We start from the raw sequence: 19,207 nt of genomic DNA on the forward strand, positions 1-19,207 counted from the left end.
GTCCCCTGGGTGCTGTTGGCGAGATCAGGCACGTTAAGTCCTGCTCCAGCCCAGGCGATGCACGGAGCAGACCAAACCTCTCCGCTTTGCCGCCTTCTCACCCTCTGGTTTTCTGCAAACTGCACAGACGCTGCTGGGAGAGCTGGCCCCTCATGTGCAGCCCCTGGCCTGAGGAGGAAAAGAAGGAAAAGGGAGAAGTAAAATAAGAATCCGATGGAAGGGGAGGAGGGGCCGAAGGAGATGGGGAGGGAAGAGGAAAGTCCAGCGGCCGTGAGCTCTGCTTCCTGGGCTCCAGGCTGGGCGCCCAGGGCCGTGCACCCTGGGAACGCAGCAGCATCGAATATCTGGGTGTTTTGTGGGAGATGGTCTGTGAACCCCAGGGAGCGCCGGGGCACCTGGCTGTCAGGATTTTGAAGGGAGAGGGTCTGAGAACCCCGGGGGTGTTTATATAGCACTTGGGTGTGTAAGTGATTTCTGGTCTGACCTTTGAAGGCATCTGTGGCCCCCGAACACATAGAGTGTGGTTTCTGAGGTCTGGCTCTAAGCTGAGAGATTCTGCCCATCGCTAACACGAGTGAATTCCCCCAGGCTGTCGGGCACCCAGCTCCCTCTGCAGAATCCCCATCCTGGGCTGTGCTCTTGGGTCCCTGAGACCGAGGGACCCCGGCCCTTATCCCCCCACAATGCCCTGGAACTGTCCCACGGAGATCACGGTCAGCAGGGGTGTCCTAGGAACCCCAGCGGCTCCTTTGGGCACAAGTCCCATGGACACTGGGTCTCTCTACCCACCCCCCGCCGTGAGCTTCAGAGTCAGACTGGCCTCCATCTTGGAGGAACAGTGTCCATGAGTTCTTCCTCAAAGCAGCCCCCTCCCTCCCTCCCCTCCCCCTCCCTCCCTCCCCCTCCCTCCCCTCCCTCCCTCCCTCCCCCTCCCTCCCCCTCCCTCCCTCCCTCCCTCCCCCTCCCTCCCCTCCCTCCCTCCCCTCCCTCTCCCTCCCTCCCCCTCCCTCCCTCCCCCTCCCTCCCCTCCCCCTCCCTCCCTCCCCCTCCCTCCCCTCCCTCTCCCTCCCTCCCCCTCCCTCCCCTCCCTCCCTCCCCTCCCCCTCCCTCCCTCCCCCTCCCTCCCCTCCCTCCCTCCCCTCCCCCTCCCTCCCCCTCCTCCCCCTCCCTCCCCCTCCCTCCCTCCCCCCTCCCCTCCTCCCTTCCCTCCCTCTCCCTCCCTCCCCCCTCCCTCCCCCTCCCTCCCCCCTCCTCCCTCCTTCTCCCCCTCCTTCCTCCCCCACCCCTGACCTTCCTCTCAGCCTAAGCAGGTGGGGCCCCATGACCCTCCTGCCAGGACTCCTGTCTGCTGGGCAGCCGTGCGACCGCTCCCCACTGGCCGCATTTCTCCCTGGTGCTTGTTCATGTCACCACCAAGCCCCATAATGAGAGTCAGGACAGAGGATTTACAAGCTCATCCAGGCTCCGCATCTGCACCCAGCAGAGGTGTTTCCAGAAGGCCTCCCCCCCACCGCCTTCCATCACAAGAGTGGACTTTCTGTTCCAGCTGCTCGTGGACGCCATAAGTCTTGGCGTGTGTGTGCGTGTGCGTGTGTGTGTGTGTCTGTGTTACGCACGTGCGGGTGCATGTGGGCAGGACAGGCCCACACAGCTTGGCGGCTGAGCTCGTGGCTCTGGATCAGCTTAAAGAAGGGGTCAGGGTGAGAAGGATGAGATCTGCCCCCTGGGTCCTCCCTGAGCTGGAAGCGGACGCGAGGCCCAGGCCTCCATGGAGCTGAGCTGCAGGACGTGCGGCCAGGGGACCGGACTCCCAGGCCCGTTCCTTCCCGCCTGCTCGGAGCCCATTAGGCGGCTGACGACAGATGTGTTGGCATTCCCGCCGGCCCGCACACCCCAGATGGCCGGAGGCTGGCCACGCCCATTAAACGTGAGAGAGCAGCCCAGCAGCGAGCCCACAAATTCAAGGTGCAGGAAACCTCAAATGATGCGCAAAAACAATTGTCAAGGTGAAGAGTTTTCTATGCCTTTGCTTCATAACCAGGCCTGTCTGAGCTGGGGAAGCTGGTGGGGGGACGAGGAGTGGAAAGGCCTGGAAGGCCAAGTGGGGGAGAGTGGGCAGGAGGGCAGCTTCCTTTGGAGGCTCTGGGACCCCCAAGGCTCAGCCCCAAACTGCCCAGAGCCAAGCTTTGGATGCGATCAGGCAGAGGGGCCGGACCTCAGATCTGCAGAGAGACCCAGCCCCGAGGCCATGGCAGCCTCCAGGCCACTGCCTGCTAACGTTGCCCTAGGAGATTGGTTAGGGGACAACTGGGCCAACTCTTTCCTTCCGTCACACCCTCCCTGGTGCATGCCTTGTGCAGAAGCAGAACCGAGCTCACAGCCTGGGGCGGGGGCTCTGCCGTCACCTGTACCTGCTCTGTCCACTTCTACCTGTATTGGTCTCCTGGGGCACGGCTCTGAGCACAGACCAAACCAGGCCTCAGGCCCTGCTGAGCTGGGCAGAGAGTGACATGACCCGTCCTTATGGGCCCTGGAAAGTCTCATTCCAAGAGAGGCGGGAGGGGGGACCTGTGACGGCCCGGGGCTGCTTTCTGGATCCCAGGGCGTGCTGAGTCCTGTGGGTCCTGGAGCCGGGATGCAGACCCTCTCTCTGGTCCTCGATCCGGCTCAGACAGCATGTGGGGGCCCTGGGCTGGGCCCAGCCCTGCTCCTGGAGCCTCCCTCTCGTGTCCTGAAAATGCGCAATGACAGCCCCTGCCTGGGAGGTCCGCAGTGATGAAGAAGGGGCAGTGCTGGTACCAAGAGAGGCCTGAGCCCACACGGCTCATGGCGTGAGCACCCCAGAGGGCCCAGCTTGGCCGCGGCGGAGACCCTGGAGAGAAGGCCAGAGACAGAGGGAAAGGAGGCCAGAGAGAGACAAACGTCACTCCCTTTCCTCTCTTTCTGTAATCAGAAACGGCATGGCCCGTCCACGCCCCAAACAAGAAGCCAAGCCTGCGGCACCCTGTCCACCTGGCCCGAGGCCCAGGCCCAGGGCCGCTCCTGGGAGTGTTTCTCTGATCTGAGGCAGAAAAGCAGCAGCTTCCAGGCCGGGCTCCTGCCTGCGCCCCCCGCCCCCGCCCCCTGGCCCGGCTCCATCACCCAGGTACGCCCCAGTGTGCCCCACAGGGCTGGACTCTCTCCACAGAGACGGGAGAGAGACGTGGTCCTGGCATCGGGTGAGCCCCACTGCCCAACCTGGCCCCGCATCGCTGGTTCAGGGCCCCAAGACCACGGCTTCTTGTGCCTTCCCTGGAGGAAAGGTCAGCCGTTCCCTGCTACCTCTCAGAGGGAGAGTTTTAGTCTCTTTGGGTGGAAGGCATTAACCAACGCCTCCTCTGTCACCCCAGAAAGCCAGCCAGGGTGGCCATGAGGGAGAAGGGGCCCCCGGACCTTGAGGGACCTTCAGGGACCTTCAGGAAGTAAGTGGCACCCTGCGGTGGTCCAGATGGTCGGGGCTGGGGGACCAGGTCCTCCGGGTTGAGGAGGAGGGACGTTTCCCCGGAGGGGCTGCTCACCAGAGAAAAGACACCCCCTGGAGCTGGGCAGCGGGGCCCTGGAGGAGTTTTTGCCTCTGAATTTTGGGCCCTGCACCCCAAGAAGGATGGCCACATGTCCAGAGGCCCCAGAGCAGTGTCCGTGCAGGTTAGCCACCGGCCGTGTCCACGTTCAGACGCGCTTGAGAGGCCCGGAGCTGTTTGCTGAACGAGGGCCGTGTCCAAATACCTGCAGGGCTGTCACGTGGAGGAGAGAGAGGCCTGTTCCCAGAGGGCTGAGCGGGGACGTTGAGGAGGGAGGGCCCGGCCATGCAGAAGTTACTCTCCGTGAGGCAGTGCTCCCATGTGGGTCTGTGCGTGTGCCCACAGATGTGCCGGCAGAAGTGCGATTTGCTCCTAGGTCAGGCAGGGCTCGGGTGTGGGGCTGGGGATGAGCCTGGGGTCTTCCAGCCGCCCTGCAGTGTCGCAGAATCTACCGGAACTGAGAGGCAAAGGGCCATGCCTGCATCCGGCCTCCCGCGCTTTTCTGGCCAACCCCACACATCCTTTGAGAACCGCGGGGTCAAGCACGCTCTCTGCGGGGGACGGGAGACGCGGGAGGGCCCTGCGCTGGTTGTGACGGCTCACAGCATCACTGACCGTCTCTGCTAGTCCAGACTGGACCATGGGTGGGGGGAGGAGACCGAGAGACACAGACAAAGAGACAGAGACAGAGAGACTGGCAGCCGCCCGCCTACACCCACCTGTGAAGACGCTGGGTGGGAGGCACAGGGATGGGGTGGGGGGTCCCTGGGTCTTGGCCAACTGGCCCCTCTTCCTCCCTGTGATGGAGCCAGGTGGCCGGGGGCCTCGCCAAGTGACGGGGCCACTACCCACAGCTTTGCTTGGTGGGTCTCTCTTGCGGGTTTCCTGCACTGGGGGTGGGAGGTAAGAGAAGGGGCCCGTGAGAGGCATTACGTCAGGAGAGGGGCCTCTCCCGTGTGGCCTGCCCCCCACAAGCCCACAGCGGCCTCCCAATGGGGCCCAGAGCGGCCGTGTCCCTTCACCCCTGGCAGCCAAGGACCAGAGGCTGGGCCGGGCAGCCTCCCTGTGGCCATACTGGCCCAGGCACTCTTTCAGAATTAGGGCCGTTTGGTTGAAGTCCCCAAAATGGAGAATCGTCAGAACGGAGGCCTGTGGGCTCACAGCCCCTTCCAGTCAGCTTGGCGGCCCCTCAGAGGCTCGTCATGACGGAGGGGCTGCCGTGGGGCTTGGAGGCACAGTGTGACTAGAGGTGGGTTCTAGGCCCTCCCACAGCAAGGCGGCTGCTTCCCCAAACCTCACTGACTCACAGGCCATGCGGGACCCTGGGCCATGTAGAAGGTGTCCGTGGGCGTTTGGGAGGCGCCTGAGCCGTTTACAGAGCATCTGGTTCTCTGGCCAGAAGGGCTTCTCCAGGCCTCAGGGGCAGCCTCCCTCCCTTCTCGGGTCCTTACCTGTTCATCAGGCGGCACTGGGGAGACCTCCCAGGGGAACAGGGGCCGTGCGCCTGGGGTCGGCCTCCTCTGTTTGTGCTAAGACATGTCCCTACCCCCTGCCCTGACTTCACTGAGTCCTTCTGACACCCTGTTCGCATCACCCCTACCCACCTAGATACCCCTGCCCACCTGGACACTCCCGACCACCTGGACACCTACTTCCAGCCCTCAGTGTGGTGGTGGCCTCAGCCCCTCCCTCCTTCCCTCCCAGCCGCCCAGCTCAGCTGCCCAGGAAGCTTGCCCACGATGCCACTGGCCTCCACGGCTCTGGATTCGGGCCCCTGAGCAGGCACAGATCAGAGCAGGTGGGAGGGACTGTGCCCGCAGCGTCCACCTCGGCGCCCGGCGGCTTTGGGGCATCCCCCTCTCAGCAGGGACAGCAGTCAGGTCGGTCTTCTGGGAAACGACCTGCTCAGAGGTGCGCACGCCGGAGGAGCTCCCGGCCTCTGCCTGTCAGAAGGGCGTTCAGAAAACAAGAGCAAAGTACCTGAGGCCAGTCGGGCCGTGGGGCCTCTGCCGGCTGGGCTTCTGCAAACACCCAGCGTCAGATGGAAACTTCCACTTTTAAGAAAACCAAATGATGTTCCTTCTTGCAGGGTGACGTGCACGCTGCTGTGAGCGTGCACGCTGGCACACGCACACTCACAGGCGCACACGCGTCGAGATTCGCACGCAGCCACCCCCCGACCACAACGTCACCTTCGAGACCGCTCACCCCCAGCCCACCCCAGTGCTCTCAGAAGAGGGCTCTGCCCTCGGACACTGCGGCCTCTGCTTTCTCACACGTGGGGCCGCTTGCTGGGGAGTTTTCACAAGGCCGTTGGCACTTTTATGGGTGTGCCAGGGCAGCGATCTGCTCGGTGAGAATAGACAGGGCAGTCCTCCTACCTCCGCGTCGGGCTCCCTCCCGGAGACGCCTGGGCGTCGGTGGGCTTGGTGGGCTGAGGGCCTGGCTGATGCCCGGAGGGTCGGCTGATGTCCAGAGGCTGGCCTGCCTTCCTACTCTGCACCCAAACAGCGGACTCTCTTGCTGGGCAAACGTAGAGTGTGTCGGCTGTAGCGCGCAGGATGCCTCTGACGTTTCTTGGTTTTCTTTCTTGCCGGGCAGATCTCCGAAGACCTGGGCAGTGGGAAGTTCTGCGTGGACGCTACTCAGGCCGGGGCCGGCAGCTGGCTCAAGTACATCCGCGTGGCGTGCTCCTGTGACGACCAGAACCTCACCATGTGTCAGATCAACGAGCAGGTGGGTCCGGGCGCGCACAGAGCCTCGGCCTTGGGGCCCTGGCACCGGGAGGGAGGGGAGTGGAGCCGCCGAGGTGAAGGGTTAGCCACATGTCTACCAAGCCCGTCCTGCAGCGGGGGGCTATCCGACACTCAGCCAGCGCTGAGTTTCCGGGAACCCAGCGACACCCCCGGATGCTCCATCAGAGCCTTTGCTCCGGGGCTGATGGGGCTTGAGGCTTATGGGAAGACACATGGCCGGGAGCGGGCGGGTCTGAAACTTCAGGGTCCACATTCCGACAAATGCCAGCCCCGTGAGAGAAGTAGAGAAGTAGAGAACCCTGTCCTTGAGAATCGTGTCTAAGTGGCTGTTTATCCAAGCTGCCCGGAAGGGTCCGCACTGGCTGTCTGGAAGGCTGAGGTGAGGCCCCAGCTGCCCAGAGCCGCCAAGAATAGCTGTGGCAGCCCAGCCAGCCTGCGGAGGGACTAGCCGTGTTTGGGCACAAAATCCTGGCCCTGCTGGGAGCCGACTGATACCTTTCCTGAGCTGCGTGGCCCCGACTTCAGCCCAGGCCCCCCCAGGGCCAAGGGATGATTTGGCTTCTGCTGCCAGCCCCCAAGAGGCCGAAGACCCCCCTCGGCACGCTGGACCCTTCCCACTGCTCCACGTCTGTGCCGGCCCGGGGCTGCAGGCATCCAGTATCAGGAACCAACCAGGACAGAAGATGCCGCGGGAGTTTCCACCACAAAGGAACCTTAGTCCTTTAACGTCTTTACTTACAACTTTGCAAGTGGCCCCCAGAGACCCTGCTCAGAGCCAGGCCCCTCAGGCCACGCTTCCACTGGGTCCCCAGGGTACGGCTTCCTCGACATGCCCGGGGGCCCAGCCGCTTCCTTCAGAGGAGTCTGCTTTCGCCTCTGTCTTGGGGTTTCGCGTGAGATTTCATTTGCAGAAAGGATTCCATTGCTTTAAAAAAGGTTTGTGGAGACCACATAACAGGGGGTGCAGCTTCGAGTCGCCAGTGCAAACCTCTAAAAGCCGTTTGAGGCTCTTCGACTCTAGAGAGACAGTTTTGCATAAAGAAATGCAGACAGCACACACCCAGGAGGCCCCGGGACCCGCGTGAGCTGCCGAGCACCCCGCCCTCATCTGCTCAGCCCCGTCCCCGGCCATGGGGCTCAGCCTGGACCGAGCAGCCCTCCCTCCACTGACACGATCTGGCGATGCTCCAATCCACCTCTGCTACTGAGAGGTCTACAGCTTCCACTGAGAACCCAACATTTTGAAAAAAAGGGTTTTTCTAATTGCAAAATATATTGAGGAAATAAAGGAAAAGATAATCATAAAAATTAAAAAGAAAAGACACTTCCCCCTTCCAGATGAACGTGAAATGTGAGTGAAGGAGAATCAGGGTTAAGGCACGTGGGAAGATGGTCCTTCCGTTGTCTGTCTTTGCAAAGAACATGTGTCCTTGGTCGTGTGTCTGGGAGCCGAGGGGCAGGAAAAAGATACCAGGAGGCCGGGGCCAGGACTGCACTTTTGTGAGATGCAGCATAAAATAATGAAGGATCCAGATTTTTTGTTTAAAAAAGAAATGCTTGGTAGGTGCCCTTATGTGGCAAGCTTTTGAAAATGCAGCCTAGCGTCTTCTCCAAGAGAAGCCTGTCTTCCGACATCTTTGTTTTATTATTAATGTTTCAGGTTGGCTTTTATTTCAGCTCCACGCAGGGTCCAAATGGAATTAACTACTTGGCAGCAAACTCTTTCCTTCTTCAGGACCAGTGGACAGGAGTACCCTAGACTCATGGGTTCCCTTTCATTTAACCGCACTTTTATACCCCAGTGCTTTACCAAGCTCCATCCTACGTTCGGAACCATACCTGGCTCGAGTACTTAAACCCAACGTAACGTCAAAACTTCATCCTCGCCTGCTGATGCTTCTAGCAGCCTAAAGCGGGGGGATTTATGATCCCCATCTTAGTTCACAGGCTCGGAGAGGACTCTGGTGCCTATTTAAGCAAAACAACAATGAAATGGCCTGGGGACTTCCCTGGTGGCGCAGTGGTTAAGAATCCGCCTGCTAGTGCAGGGAACACGGGTTCGAGCCCTGGTCCGGGAAGATCCCACATGCCGTGGAGCAACTAGGCCCGTGCGCCACAACTACTGAGCCCACGCTCTAGAGCCTGCGAGCCACAACAACTGAGCCCGCATGCCACAACTACTGAAGCCCGTGTGCCTAGAGCCCATGCTCCGCAACAAGGAAGCCGCCGCGATGAAGAGTAGCCCCCGTTCGCTGTAACTAGAGGAAGCCCGCGCGGAGCAACGAAGACCTGACGCAGCCAAAAATAAATAAAAATAAATAAATCTATAAAAAAACTGAAATGGCCGGAAGCAGTAAAATTTCTCCACCCAGGGCCTTTCAAACCCTGCATCCTCCAAGGGAGAGAGGACCCTCTGCCCTGCCTCCTGGGACCATGGTGGGTGATTCCTGCTGGCACGGGGCAACCGGGATTCCCGTCAACGTCCCCATCTCCAAACTTAACGGCATGGCAGGGGCCTCCAAACACCAGGAAAACAGGAGCCAAGGGGTGGGGTGGGGGGGGGGCGGCCGCATCTCAGATCTCAAAGGAAGGTGGGCAATTTGAGGGATGTATTTTCCTTTGAGAAATAACACAATTTTAAACTCTAATAGTAACAGGAAAACTGCTCTGAAATACACACAGATTCTCAGTATTTGTTGGTTTGAATGAAGTGAATTTTAGAAATATAGTTTTGAAAGGAGTATGCTAGATTTCGAACTATTTTGTAGACAGTCTCTCAGAGCCTGACGTGCTCTCTCGGATGGCCACGCAGCCCAGCAGAAAGTCTTTCCTTCCGTCCCCCAGTCCCGAGCGCTGGCAACTCAGCGTGCTGCAAAGCGACCGGCTTGATCCTGTGTAGAGCTGGGATAAAAACGCCCCTGAAATATTAATAATAAAACAAAGATTTTTGAAGACAGGCCTCTCTTTGAGAAGGAAACATTACACGATATTAATGGGGTTTCTCAGATTTCCATAATCCCAAGAGTTTCCACCCGCATTTCCTGCCACTTAGGGAACTCCCCCTCCCCCCCGCCCCCCCCCTGCCGACGACACACACTCATACAAACACACAAACACACTTAAGTGAACAATTTCCCTTTCTCTCTCTCTGCTCCCCACCCCACACACACACACACACACACACACACACACACACACACACACACACACCACCTCCTCCAACACAGCACAGACACAGGGAAGGAACCGGGTTGCAGATCTCAGATCCATAAAGACGGCTTCTGGGAACAGTGTTTCCAGATGGTGTTCTGTAAAGAGGTGACTTCCGTCAGAAGAGCACTGACTTGAAGTTCGTAACCATGAGCCCCAGTGTCCAGAGGACAAAGGAGACCAGGCAGGAGAGGGTGTCTTACAGAGAATGTTCCAGAAGCCACAGCGGCCAGGGGATTTGAGGCAGCTCTGGACGGGCCCCCTGGATGGTCCCGAGTCCTCCGGAGAGACCCACGTGGGGCGGCGAGCTGAGGTCAGGGGGTCTCACACCCCTCAGCCCCGCACGGCCTTTGCCGGTGGCCAGACGGGCCGTGAGGACAGACGTACCCCCCATGCCCCGTGAGGTTCTGAGCAGCTGGCAGCCCTCCAGCTGCATCGTGGGCGCTCGGGGAGCCCAGGCACTGGGCAGTGCAGCCCCCCAGGATGGCCTCCTTCCATCTGGTCGGGCCTCGTTCTCCCCGGAGCCGCTCAGGCCACTGACCACGTGCCCCCCGCCCAGCCGTGGGACTGCAGGGCCGTGCTCAGGGCCCCTCCCCCAGGTCCTCATCTGTGCCCCTCTTGGAGCCCTGGCTCGAAGCGGTCCCTGCCCCAGCAGGTCACCCTCGGGGAGAGGTGACCGGCCCGTCACTCCTGCTTCTTGGGCACCAGCTTCAGCACAGCCTCAGCCCTCCTCTGTGCAGCTCTGGAGGGGCGAGCCCCAGGCAGCAAAGGCCAGGGGGGCCATGAATGTCCCCCTGCACCCAGCGCATCACCTAAAGGTGACTTGTGGTTTGCTACTGCATAGAACCCACAGGCGGTCCTGAGGCCACACAGCTTTAGGGCGGCCCAGGTGGTAGGAACGAAATACCCAGAGCAGGCAGCTGTGGCGGAGCACGGCGTCCTCTAGGGTTTGGGGGTGGCCAGACCGTAGCTGTAGAGCCTGGGGTGCTTTGATTTACTTCCCCAGCTTAGCAGGAAGAGAAGGCAAGGAGCCCACGGGAGGCTCGGTTCACGCTGGAGGCGCGACCGTTGCCCCAGCAGCCTCCAACCCCCACTTTTCTTTCTGGAAAACGTGAGACCCTCAGATCCCCCCTGCTGGTTCTTTCTCCCACGATTCTGAGCAAACAAGTTGGTTTGAGATGTTTCAGAAGACACAGACAGGATCTGTTCTTGGATTTGTTTTAATGGTAAGAAAGAAAACGAGAGCTTGGAAATAAAGTGCCCACCCGAGGAAGCAAAGGCAGGAGGAGGCCAGTGCGCGGCCCGGCTCCCTCTCCCGTTCCCACGTTGCCGCAGCAGGGCAAGGATGGCGGTGGCCGGGGCTCAGGTGGCCGGTGGGGCTGAAGATGGTACCACATGATGCCGGGGTCACACACACACGTGTTGGGGAGCGCGACTTGGGGGTCGGAGCCCCCAGCACACCTCGGAGGGGCTGCGAGGCCCGCGCTGCACCCCCACGGCCGGAGCTGGCCGGGCATGAGGAAAACCCACCACTGACAGCAGCTTCCGAGGGCAAGTGAGGGGATCAGCCTGAGGAGAGGGGCCGAGTCTCCCCAAAGTGGAAGCAGACAAAGGCTAATCTCCTTCGCAGAGTGTGTTGAACAAAGGAATTTCATTAGCAGATGAGCCAGCGGATAGCCACGCAGCACCCCGTCTTTGAGAGCCAACACTTGTTTCTAATGAGAACCTGGTGTTCCCGGGCCAAAGCTCACGGCGTTTGCTTTTGCTTTCATTTCCTCTGCTCCGGTGTGGACCACCTCCCCTCCCCCACCGCCTACCCCCACGTCAGGGCGAGCGATCCGCCAGGGCTAGGATTTTCCACGACAGGCAGGCGACGTCCACCGCCCTGCTCTGCCCTGTTGCCGGACAGCCCATCACTCCCTCCACAGTTTCTTTTTAATTAAAAATCGTAAATGGATGGGCCGGTTTAAATGGTAGCTTCCAAACAATTAGATACAATTTTCCGTTTGAAAATGAGAAGGATGGGGAATTCATTTTAGTGCTTCTTAACCAATTGACAAAAGACTTAAAAAATACAGCAAATTTGTTCTGAGTCAGAAAGCTGTTGGATTTTACTCCTTGGAGCAAACTGACCCCCTTTGGGGCAAAGGGCAAGGCATGCATTCACGATCCTGGCTATCATCATTTACCAGAATTTATATTGTTTTCTTCTTAATTAAGTGGGATACCTTATTAGAAGAAGGCAGTTAAGAATAATGAAGACACTCTAACTGTGACCAATAATTTATACTATATACATATACATTAAAATGAAATCTAGGTACAAACTGGATACTATATATTTTTATATTATATATAAATATAATAATTCATAGATAACAAATATAATTGTAACATCCAGGTACAAACTGTACAACTAAGAAGAGATACAGAGCGATGTTGTTCAATGTTGAGCTGCTGGGAAGGTGGCAGAACATAGAACAGCAAAAAGCAAAGGTTTAGGCCCACGCTGCTTCAGCCACACTTGGGAAGAGAGGAAAGCGGCGAATCCCAAAGATGACAAGCTTTCTCCCCTCTCTCGGCCTAAGGAAAGAACCGTCTGCTCGTCCCTGGAGCCTGCGGGTGGCGCCGAACGCACCCAGAGTGGCTGGCCGTCCCCTTGCTCCTACCCGGCTCTGAAACGGCCAGGGAAAGGTTCCCACAGTGAAGGCAAAGGGAAATAGACACCTGCCCAGACCCTCGGCAGCTCCGAACGCTTGCTTCCCTGCTTCATCCTGGAGCATCACCTGGGCTGTTCTTTAAACTCCAAACGCTCAACCCCTCCACCAGCCTCAGGACTCCAGCGTCCACCAACTTTCCCAGAGAGAGATGGTCCACGTTTGGGGACAGCAAGTAATGAGGAAACATGGTGACGATTCCAAAGGTCTTGAAGCAATGAGGCGGCGCTAGGACCCACCTCACCACTGGGGATCCTGAGAGACCAGAAATGCCCAGGGATACCCCTCAGACCAGCCTCCCCTCTCCGAAGGCAGACTGGCCACTGGGTGAATTTGCTTTTCATCAAGATCTTAGAGCAATGCAAATTCCCCTCGCTGTGTGCTTCTCTTTCGTGAAAAGCCCCTTGTGCACCACGCCGAAAGCCTTCACGAATTGAAGCACAAGTGAATTCTGAAATCCAGGATGGAGAGAGGTTTCATTTTTTTTTTAAGATAAGCACTGTGAAAGAAATTTCACCTATTTTATTCAAATATGCCTTTAAAATTTCTCAAACTGGTCGGGGGTGGCGGGGGCGGGGGCAGTGGGGAAACATGGTCCAGTTCACTTATCACTTTCATGTTTTTTAAGAAAACCGTTTGCTCCAGGGAGGGGAGAGCATGGCTTTGGCCTGAATTCAACCTACAGGCTGGAAGTCTGCAGTCTAGTCATTTCTACCCAGTGTAGGTTGGATGGAGCTGTTCACCTATTCAAATTTTAAAATTCTAAGATTAAGGAGGAATAAAAATCGTGGAACGTAAGTCTTCATGTTTGAAAATAGTACCTATCCTTGTGAAACTGACTTGGTATTAAAAACAGAAACAAACTTAAGGAACTCTAAGGAGAAAATATCCCAAAGTGTCAGCCATCATCAATTTGAAATATTTCTTTGTCTTAAAGAATGTTGCTGGGGGAAAAGAAAATGATGTTCATTTTCTTAAAAGGCTGGGTCTCGCTGAATGTGGCCCGTAAGAAACCCAACTTTCCTCAGGCAGTTTCTCCGTCTTTTGCTGAGAACGTGGCCACTTATTTTTCCCAGCTCCGTTCACCTACAAGAAGCTGTCTCTTTGTGTCTAGAGATTGTAACAGGGGAAGAAACTAGGCTGGGTCAGGGTAAATACAGTTAGAATCCCGAGGCCCCCTTGCTGGTGTCGCCCGCCCGTGTTCAATCAGGTCTCGCTGTTCCAAAGAGAACTGAAATGCTGAACAAGGTCTTAACTCGGGATCAGGTCTGTTTGGCATTGTTATTTTTTAAAGCCGTTTAGAGCAGACATTTATTGGCGCTAGTAAACTCAGCTGTTGCTGTGGGTTCCCCCCCCCCAACGGCCCCCGCCCTCAGATCCTGAAACCAGAGAGAAAATTCCAGCTCTGCCTTGCTACACAGTCCAAGGACTGAGGCGAGTTTAAACAGTGTCAGGGCTGCTGCTGTTAGAGACAGGCCTGGGTACTCATGCCGACAAAGGCAGGTCTGCGCTGAGCCTGGGAACGAAAGGGCATCCGAGGCCAGGGCTCCTTCTTCCCTGGAGAACAGGCTTCTGTCTTCCCTCTTGTGCAAAGCCTTAGGACTCAGCCCGTCCGTGATGCCCACTTGGCCCTGGGGTCTGAATATGACCCACGGAGGGGCATACAATGAAAGGCAGGTTATAAACCGACTTTAGGAATGTTTAAGGGGTTGCAATAATAATTTATTACGGGTCTCGAACGGAAGGGGCCTGCCGGTGCAGTCAATGCGCAATTTGTAATTGTGCCCTGTAAGCCGGGAGACTGCCCAGGCCTCAGTCCCACCTAAGCCCGGCCTTTGTCCCGGGAAGGCACCCGACCCCGCAGACCAGGAACCGGGTCTTTCTCTGCGCGTCTGGCTGATAAGACCTCGGTGCCACTGCGAACGCGGCCTTCGTGTGGACCAGGGCGGCCCGCGCACCCGGGCGCCCTTGGCAAAGGGACCGGACCGGCTGAGCTTGGGAAAGTTCGAGTGGTCTCCGGTTCGCCGCCGCGCCCCGTCCTCAAGGTGGAGGCAGGTCGGGGACGCCCACGCCCACCGCCCCCAGCCCCGCCCCAGGCTCTGCGATCAGCGCTAACAGCGCTTAATTCCGACTGCGGTTCAAAGTCGAGGCGGCCCCTGCTAGGCGCCCGGGCTGCCCCGAGGGTCCCAGGCCGGGGCGGGGGTGCCCACTGCGCACAAAACTGCATCCCACGGCCAGGGCGCTAGACCCTCCGGCGGCGACTGGGGAGGGTCGGTTCCCCCCGAGGCCAGGCGGCCTCCGAGGAGGTCGGAGCGGGGTGGGGCGTTGGAAGAGGGGGCAGGAGGTAGTGCAGCCCTCAGAGCTGGGAGGGGTGGGGGGGAGGGGACCCGGGCAGCCTCCCAGTGAGGGGTGGGCGGGGTTCCGGGGGTTCGAGGGCCCTCGGAGAGGTGGGGTGGGGTGGGGGTCCTGGAAGGCTGGGTGGCCCACAGAGGGCGTCGGAGGGGGAGGCGGAGGAGGGAGGCGGGCCGCGCCAGCCCCGGCAGCCCGGCTGGAGCACGAGCCCAGCATCCGGCCGCGGGAGGATGCGGCCGCCGCAGAGCCGGGACCGGGTCTGAGAGCGCCGCCGGTCTCGCGCGTCCCTGGCGCTAGAGGGCTGGCGCGGGGTGGGGGGCGGCGCGGCCGGGAAAGATGCTGCGGGCGGGTCCACATTGCCCTCTAACGGGTCCACATTGCCCTCTAACGGGGACCCTCGAGAAGACACCGCGCCGCCGGGCCCGCCCCAGCCTGCGCGCGGGAACTCAGCGGCCCGCGGGCGCATTAAGCCTGCACTTGCTGGATGCGCTCACTCTCCGCCGCCGGGATGAAAGTGCGATTGTTCCCGTGTATTAATAAAACCTGACTCACCTCCCCGGGATGGCGCAGGGGCTCCTCCGAGCTTTGTTGAAACGTGGGGTTCACTCTGGGTCCGATTTTAAAATACAGTGACTCGAGTCTGATTTTTTAAAACAATGATTCAGCCACTGTGTAATTTTTAGGTAAAATAATACAAAACTGGCAGCTTAATAACAATTGATTTAATTACAGAAGGTAATATGGTACAGTTTCTAGTCTCCATTTCCAAAATCTCATCATTATTTTAGCGACGTGCCAGGGAATAGTTGCGAAATGAAATTCCTAACGAGCGCAGGGAAAGGAACGCTGCACATTGGTAAGCCATCTGCGCATGCGCATACTCTTCCACTGGGTGCAGTTCCGCAGTCCCAAGTGTTCGGCTGGGCGTTTGGGGACGCAGTGTGGCTCTGCTGTCCCTTTGAGAGCACATTGGTGTCATTCTGCAGTTAGTCGAGACTGGCTGTGAGGGCGTCCAAGCTGGACTTGGCCTGGGGAGAGGGGGGGAAAGGGGGAAAGGGGCCCCACCAGAGATGAGGAAGCTCAGCCTTCCAGATGTTTCCCCAGGGCGGGACGCGGGGGCGGGGGGAGGAAGACCGGCAGGCCGGTGCCCAGCTCAGTCCCTGGGGCCACAACCAGGCCAGCTGCTTCTGGGAAGCCTGGCCTGACACCTAACCGCCATGTCCTCCATGGGGAGGGTGGTGCTGTGGGACCTCGGATGGAAATGGCCTGGAGAAGCCTCAGCCCCCAGGTCTCCCAGGGCAGAGGGACTTCGTCTCGGGTCCTTCTCTGGCCCCCCAGCCAGTCCTGCGGCCGAGCTTTCGGGCTCCTGGAAGCTCCTTGGTTACTGGTATCTGAAGAAAGACCCAACCACCACGTGCCAGCATGCTAGGAAGTGGACTGACCTGAGAGTAATACACCCCGCTGCCTCCATTTAAGATGCAGGGCTCCTGGCGTCAGCCCTGCTCACGTGAGGAGTGGGCGCCCCCATGCAGGGGAGCTGTGTCCCTGCTCCCCAGGGAGGGAAGGGGCTCCCAGGTAGGGTCTGGAAAGGCAAGGAAGGCCCCATCCTCTCCCAAAGCCCCCCAGGCTGTTGAAGCCTGGTCCCTGGGCTCCATCCCCGATGGGCCCTGGGCTCCATCCCCGATGGGCCCTGTCGTGCTGCCCTTCTGAGTTGCTGGGGTTCTCCAGATCGTGGCTGCCACCTCCCATGCAGACGGTGTTTTTTTCAGGGGACACCTTGGCAGGGTACGGGGGCTGCTCGGAGTACTGAGGCTGGACGTCCCTCAGAGCTTGCTCCAGGCTGCAGACTCTACCCTGAGCCCCACCCGACCCATCTCTGTTTTCAGAGGTGTCCCCCATCTCAGACCGCCAACGGCCGCTGGCACCGAGCTTAAGGCAGGCACAGGTGGCATCCACACGCACCTGAGACTCACACCTGCTGATCGGGCCTCCGTCTGTGTTCATAGTCACCTTCATAAACATCCAAATTCACTCTCGAGCCCCCTGAAGACCCCACCCCGCCCCCAGACGGCAAAGGGTGTCTTACATACATACTGACAAAAGGAACCCGGGAATCAGCCCAGGCTCCACTCCTGATGAAAAGATCCACTTTTCCTAATATTTCCCTCTAGGACTCGCCCTGCTTGGGAACTTTGGAGCTAATCCTCACCTATTTCCTTTTGCACCCCTTTTATCAATATCCAAAATCTGGGTCAAACAAGTTAAAAATAGACTCTAGTCCTTCTGCGTGTGTTCTGTCAAGTTCCAAAGGGGAACCTCTTAGAGCAATTAGAAGGCAGGTCAAGTGGCCAGCGGGCCAGCCCCCCCAGGGAGCAGTGTCAGTGGCGTGCGGGCTGGGTGTGCACGATGGGCTTTAAAGCAGCAAGGCCGCCAATGCTGACGCTTTCTCCCTGGTTTCTCCGTCATAGATTTATTATAAAGTCATTAAGGACATTGAGCCAGGAGAAGAGCTACTGGTCCACGTGAAAGAAGGCTCGTACTCCCTGGGGACGGTGCCCCCCAGCCTGGATGGTAAGCCCCCACCCACAGGAGCAGAGGCCTGGAGCTCCCATCACTTCGGGCCACGTGACAGGGGCCGGGGGTCCCCCGGCTGCTGCCCAAGGCCCACCACCCGGACCCCAAATGAGAGAACCAGCCTCTTCCTAACAACTTCTCAGCCTAAGCGCTTTGCTTTCTCCTTCCTTGGGTTACATGGGCCACACCCTGAATTCGAGACGACTTCAGACAGTGCGTGTGGATGGGTGTCCTGCCGCCTTACAGCTCTGCAGTGGTAGAGTCCTAGGTTACAGCTCTGTAGCGGTAGAGTCCTAGGTTACAGCTCTGTAGCGGTAGAGTCCTAGGTTACAGCTCTGCAGCGGTAGAGTCCTAGGTTACAGCTCTGTAGCGGTAGAGTCCTAGGTTACAGCTCTGCAGCGGTAGAGTCCTAGGTTACAGCTCTGTAGCGGTAGAGTCCTAGGTTACAGCTCTGCAGCCGTAGAGTCCTAGGTTACAGCTCTGTAGCGGTAGAGTCCTAGGTTACAGCTCTGTAGTGGTAGAGTCCTAGGTTACAGCTCTGCAGTGGTAGAGTCCTAGGCGATTTTTAAAAAAACTGCATAATTAGTATTAGCAGCAGCAGCATTGCCTGTTCTCTACATGACTTAAAAACAAACAAAACCATTTTGCGGCTTGGAAACCTTTGCCTCCAGAGTCTGTGCCAGGGGAAAGTTTCGGTCTCATTTAAGAGAGGGCACTGATGCCATAAATGTCTTTGAAAGTAACGCCCATCTGCAGTTAAAAGCAAAGAGTCCCAGAGACAGGTTAAGGGAAAATTTATGTGGTGAGAGGGAGAATTTAGGGCTTCGGCGGGCTCCTTGGTGGTACGGCGGCCACTGAGCTCTTTCAGCAGGACTGCGGGAAGCGTCCCAAATGTCCTTTCCTCTCGGTTGGTCACTTGGCGTTTGTCCAGTAGACATACTTCCCTTCCTTGTTCATCCATGCTCAGGCACATCTCAGAGGACGCTTGAGAAAATCACAGTCTCGTATAAGCTCGGATTTCTGAAATCCAGATTTCTTTTCCTTCATCCACGTTGCTAAGCCTTGGGATTCTGGAATCGTTTTTAAGCCGCTGAGGAAAAGTCCGGTTGGAGGACGCTGCGTTGGCAGCGGAGTACCAGCTGGTCCGTTAACTCCCTAAGCGCAGCTGCTGAGTAGACCGTGTCTCTTCTTTGAATGAGACCCCAGCAATGAGCAGACAGGCAGCCTCTCCTTCTGGCCATCTCCGGAGCTCAGGATTCCATTCCTGCTAGAGAAAGGGGGGAGGTTGGTCTTTCCCTTCCTGTCTTTCTTCCCCTCCCCTCCAAACACTCCAGGGGTTAATGATTAATGCCACTTACTGCAAGTTTCTCTAAGGAACTGCTCCAATGTCATGGCCCGGGGGTGCGCTTGGCTGGGCCAGGGAGCTGGGCGTTGGAATTAGCAGGAAGCAGAGCGACCTCTGTGGTCCCGAGTGTGGCCCACCTTTGTGGGGCAGCACTGTGTGCCCGTGAGTTGTTCCAAAGGCTATCTCCACAGAAGGACAATTCTGCAAGGCGGCCCTACGCATGCTCTCCTCTAGACTTTGGTTTTAATTAGGCCATGGAGAAAAGAATGGCTGAGCTCTGGGTAGCAGAGGGGTGGTCTCACTTTACTTAAAATAATTGTTGAAAAGACCTGTGAATCTTAGATAATGCACAAGAAGGCAGAGAGCTAAATCTGCCTAACCCAAGGAGTGCGCCCGGTGGTGGGGTTTCGTTTGTATGATGACATGTCTTTCTTCCAAAAGGTTTTAAAAACCTTGATTCCTGTCCCCCTTCCAACGCCCGATCTTCAATAACCTGGGTCTACATTTTCCTAATAATTTACCAGACGTTTGTGGGCTAATTGCTTTCGGCACATAATAGTCCCACATCAAATATTTGACTCTCTATACCCTTTGCTGTCAAGATCAGTCCTTCACCTCTCAACAGTCCCCCCCGCACCCCCCCGCACCCCCCTGCACCCAGTTAACTCTGAATCACACAGAAAGAGAATGTAA

General features: G+C 57.9%; 1 protein-coding gene across 1 annotated transcript in view; it reads left to right on the forward strand.

Annotated features, from left to right (window-relative positions):
- PRDM16 (PR/SET domain 16) overlaps window positions 1-19,207 on the forward strand; it is a 320,741-nt gene that overhangs the window by 266,804 nt on the left and 34,730 nt on the right. Inside the window, exons 4-5 of the mRNA XM_060013200.1 lie at window positions 6,162-6,296; window positions 17,064-17,166. Of these exons, the coding sequence (XP_059869183.1) occupies window positions 6,162-6,296; window positions 17,064-17,166 (238 nt within the window). The remainder of the gene's footprint in view (window positions 1-6,161; window positions 6,297-17,063; window positions 17,167-19,207) is intronic.

The sequence above is a fragment of the Delphinus delphis genome, chromosome 1 (assembly GCF_949987515.2).
Source record: "Delphinus delphis chromosome 1, mDelDel1.2, whole genome shotgun sequence".
NCBI lineage: Eukaryota > Metazoa > Chordata > Mammalia > Artiodactyla > Delphinidae > Delphinus > Delphinus delphis.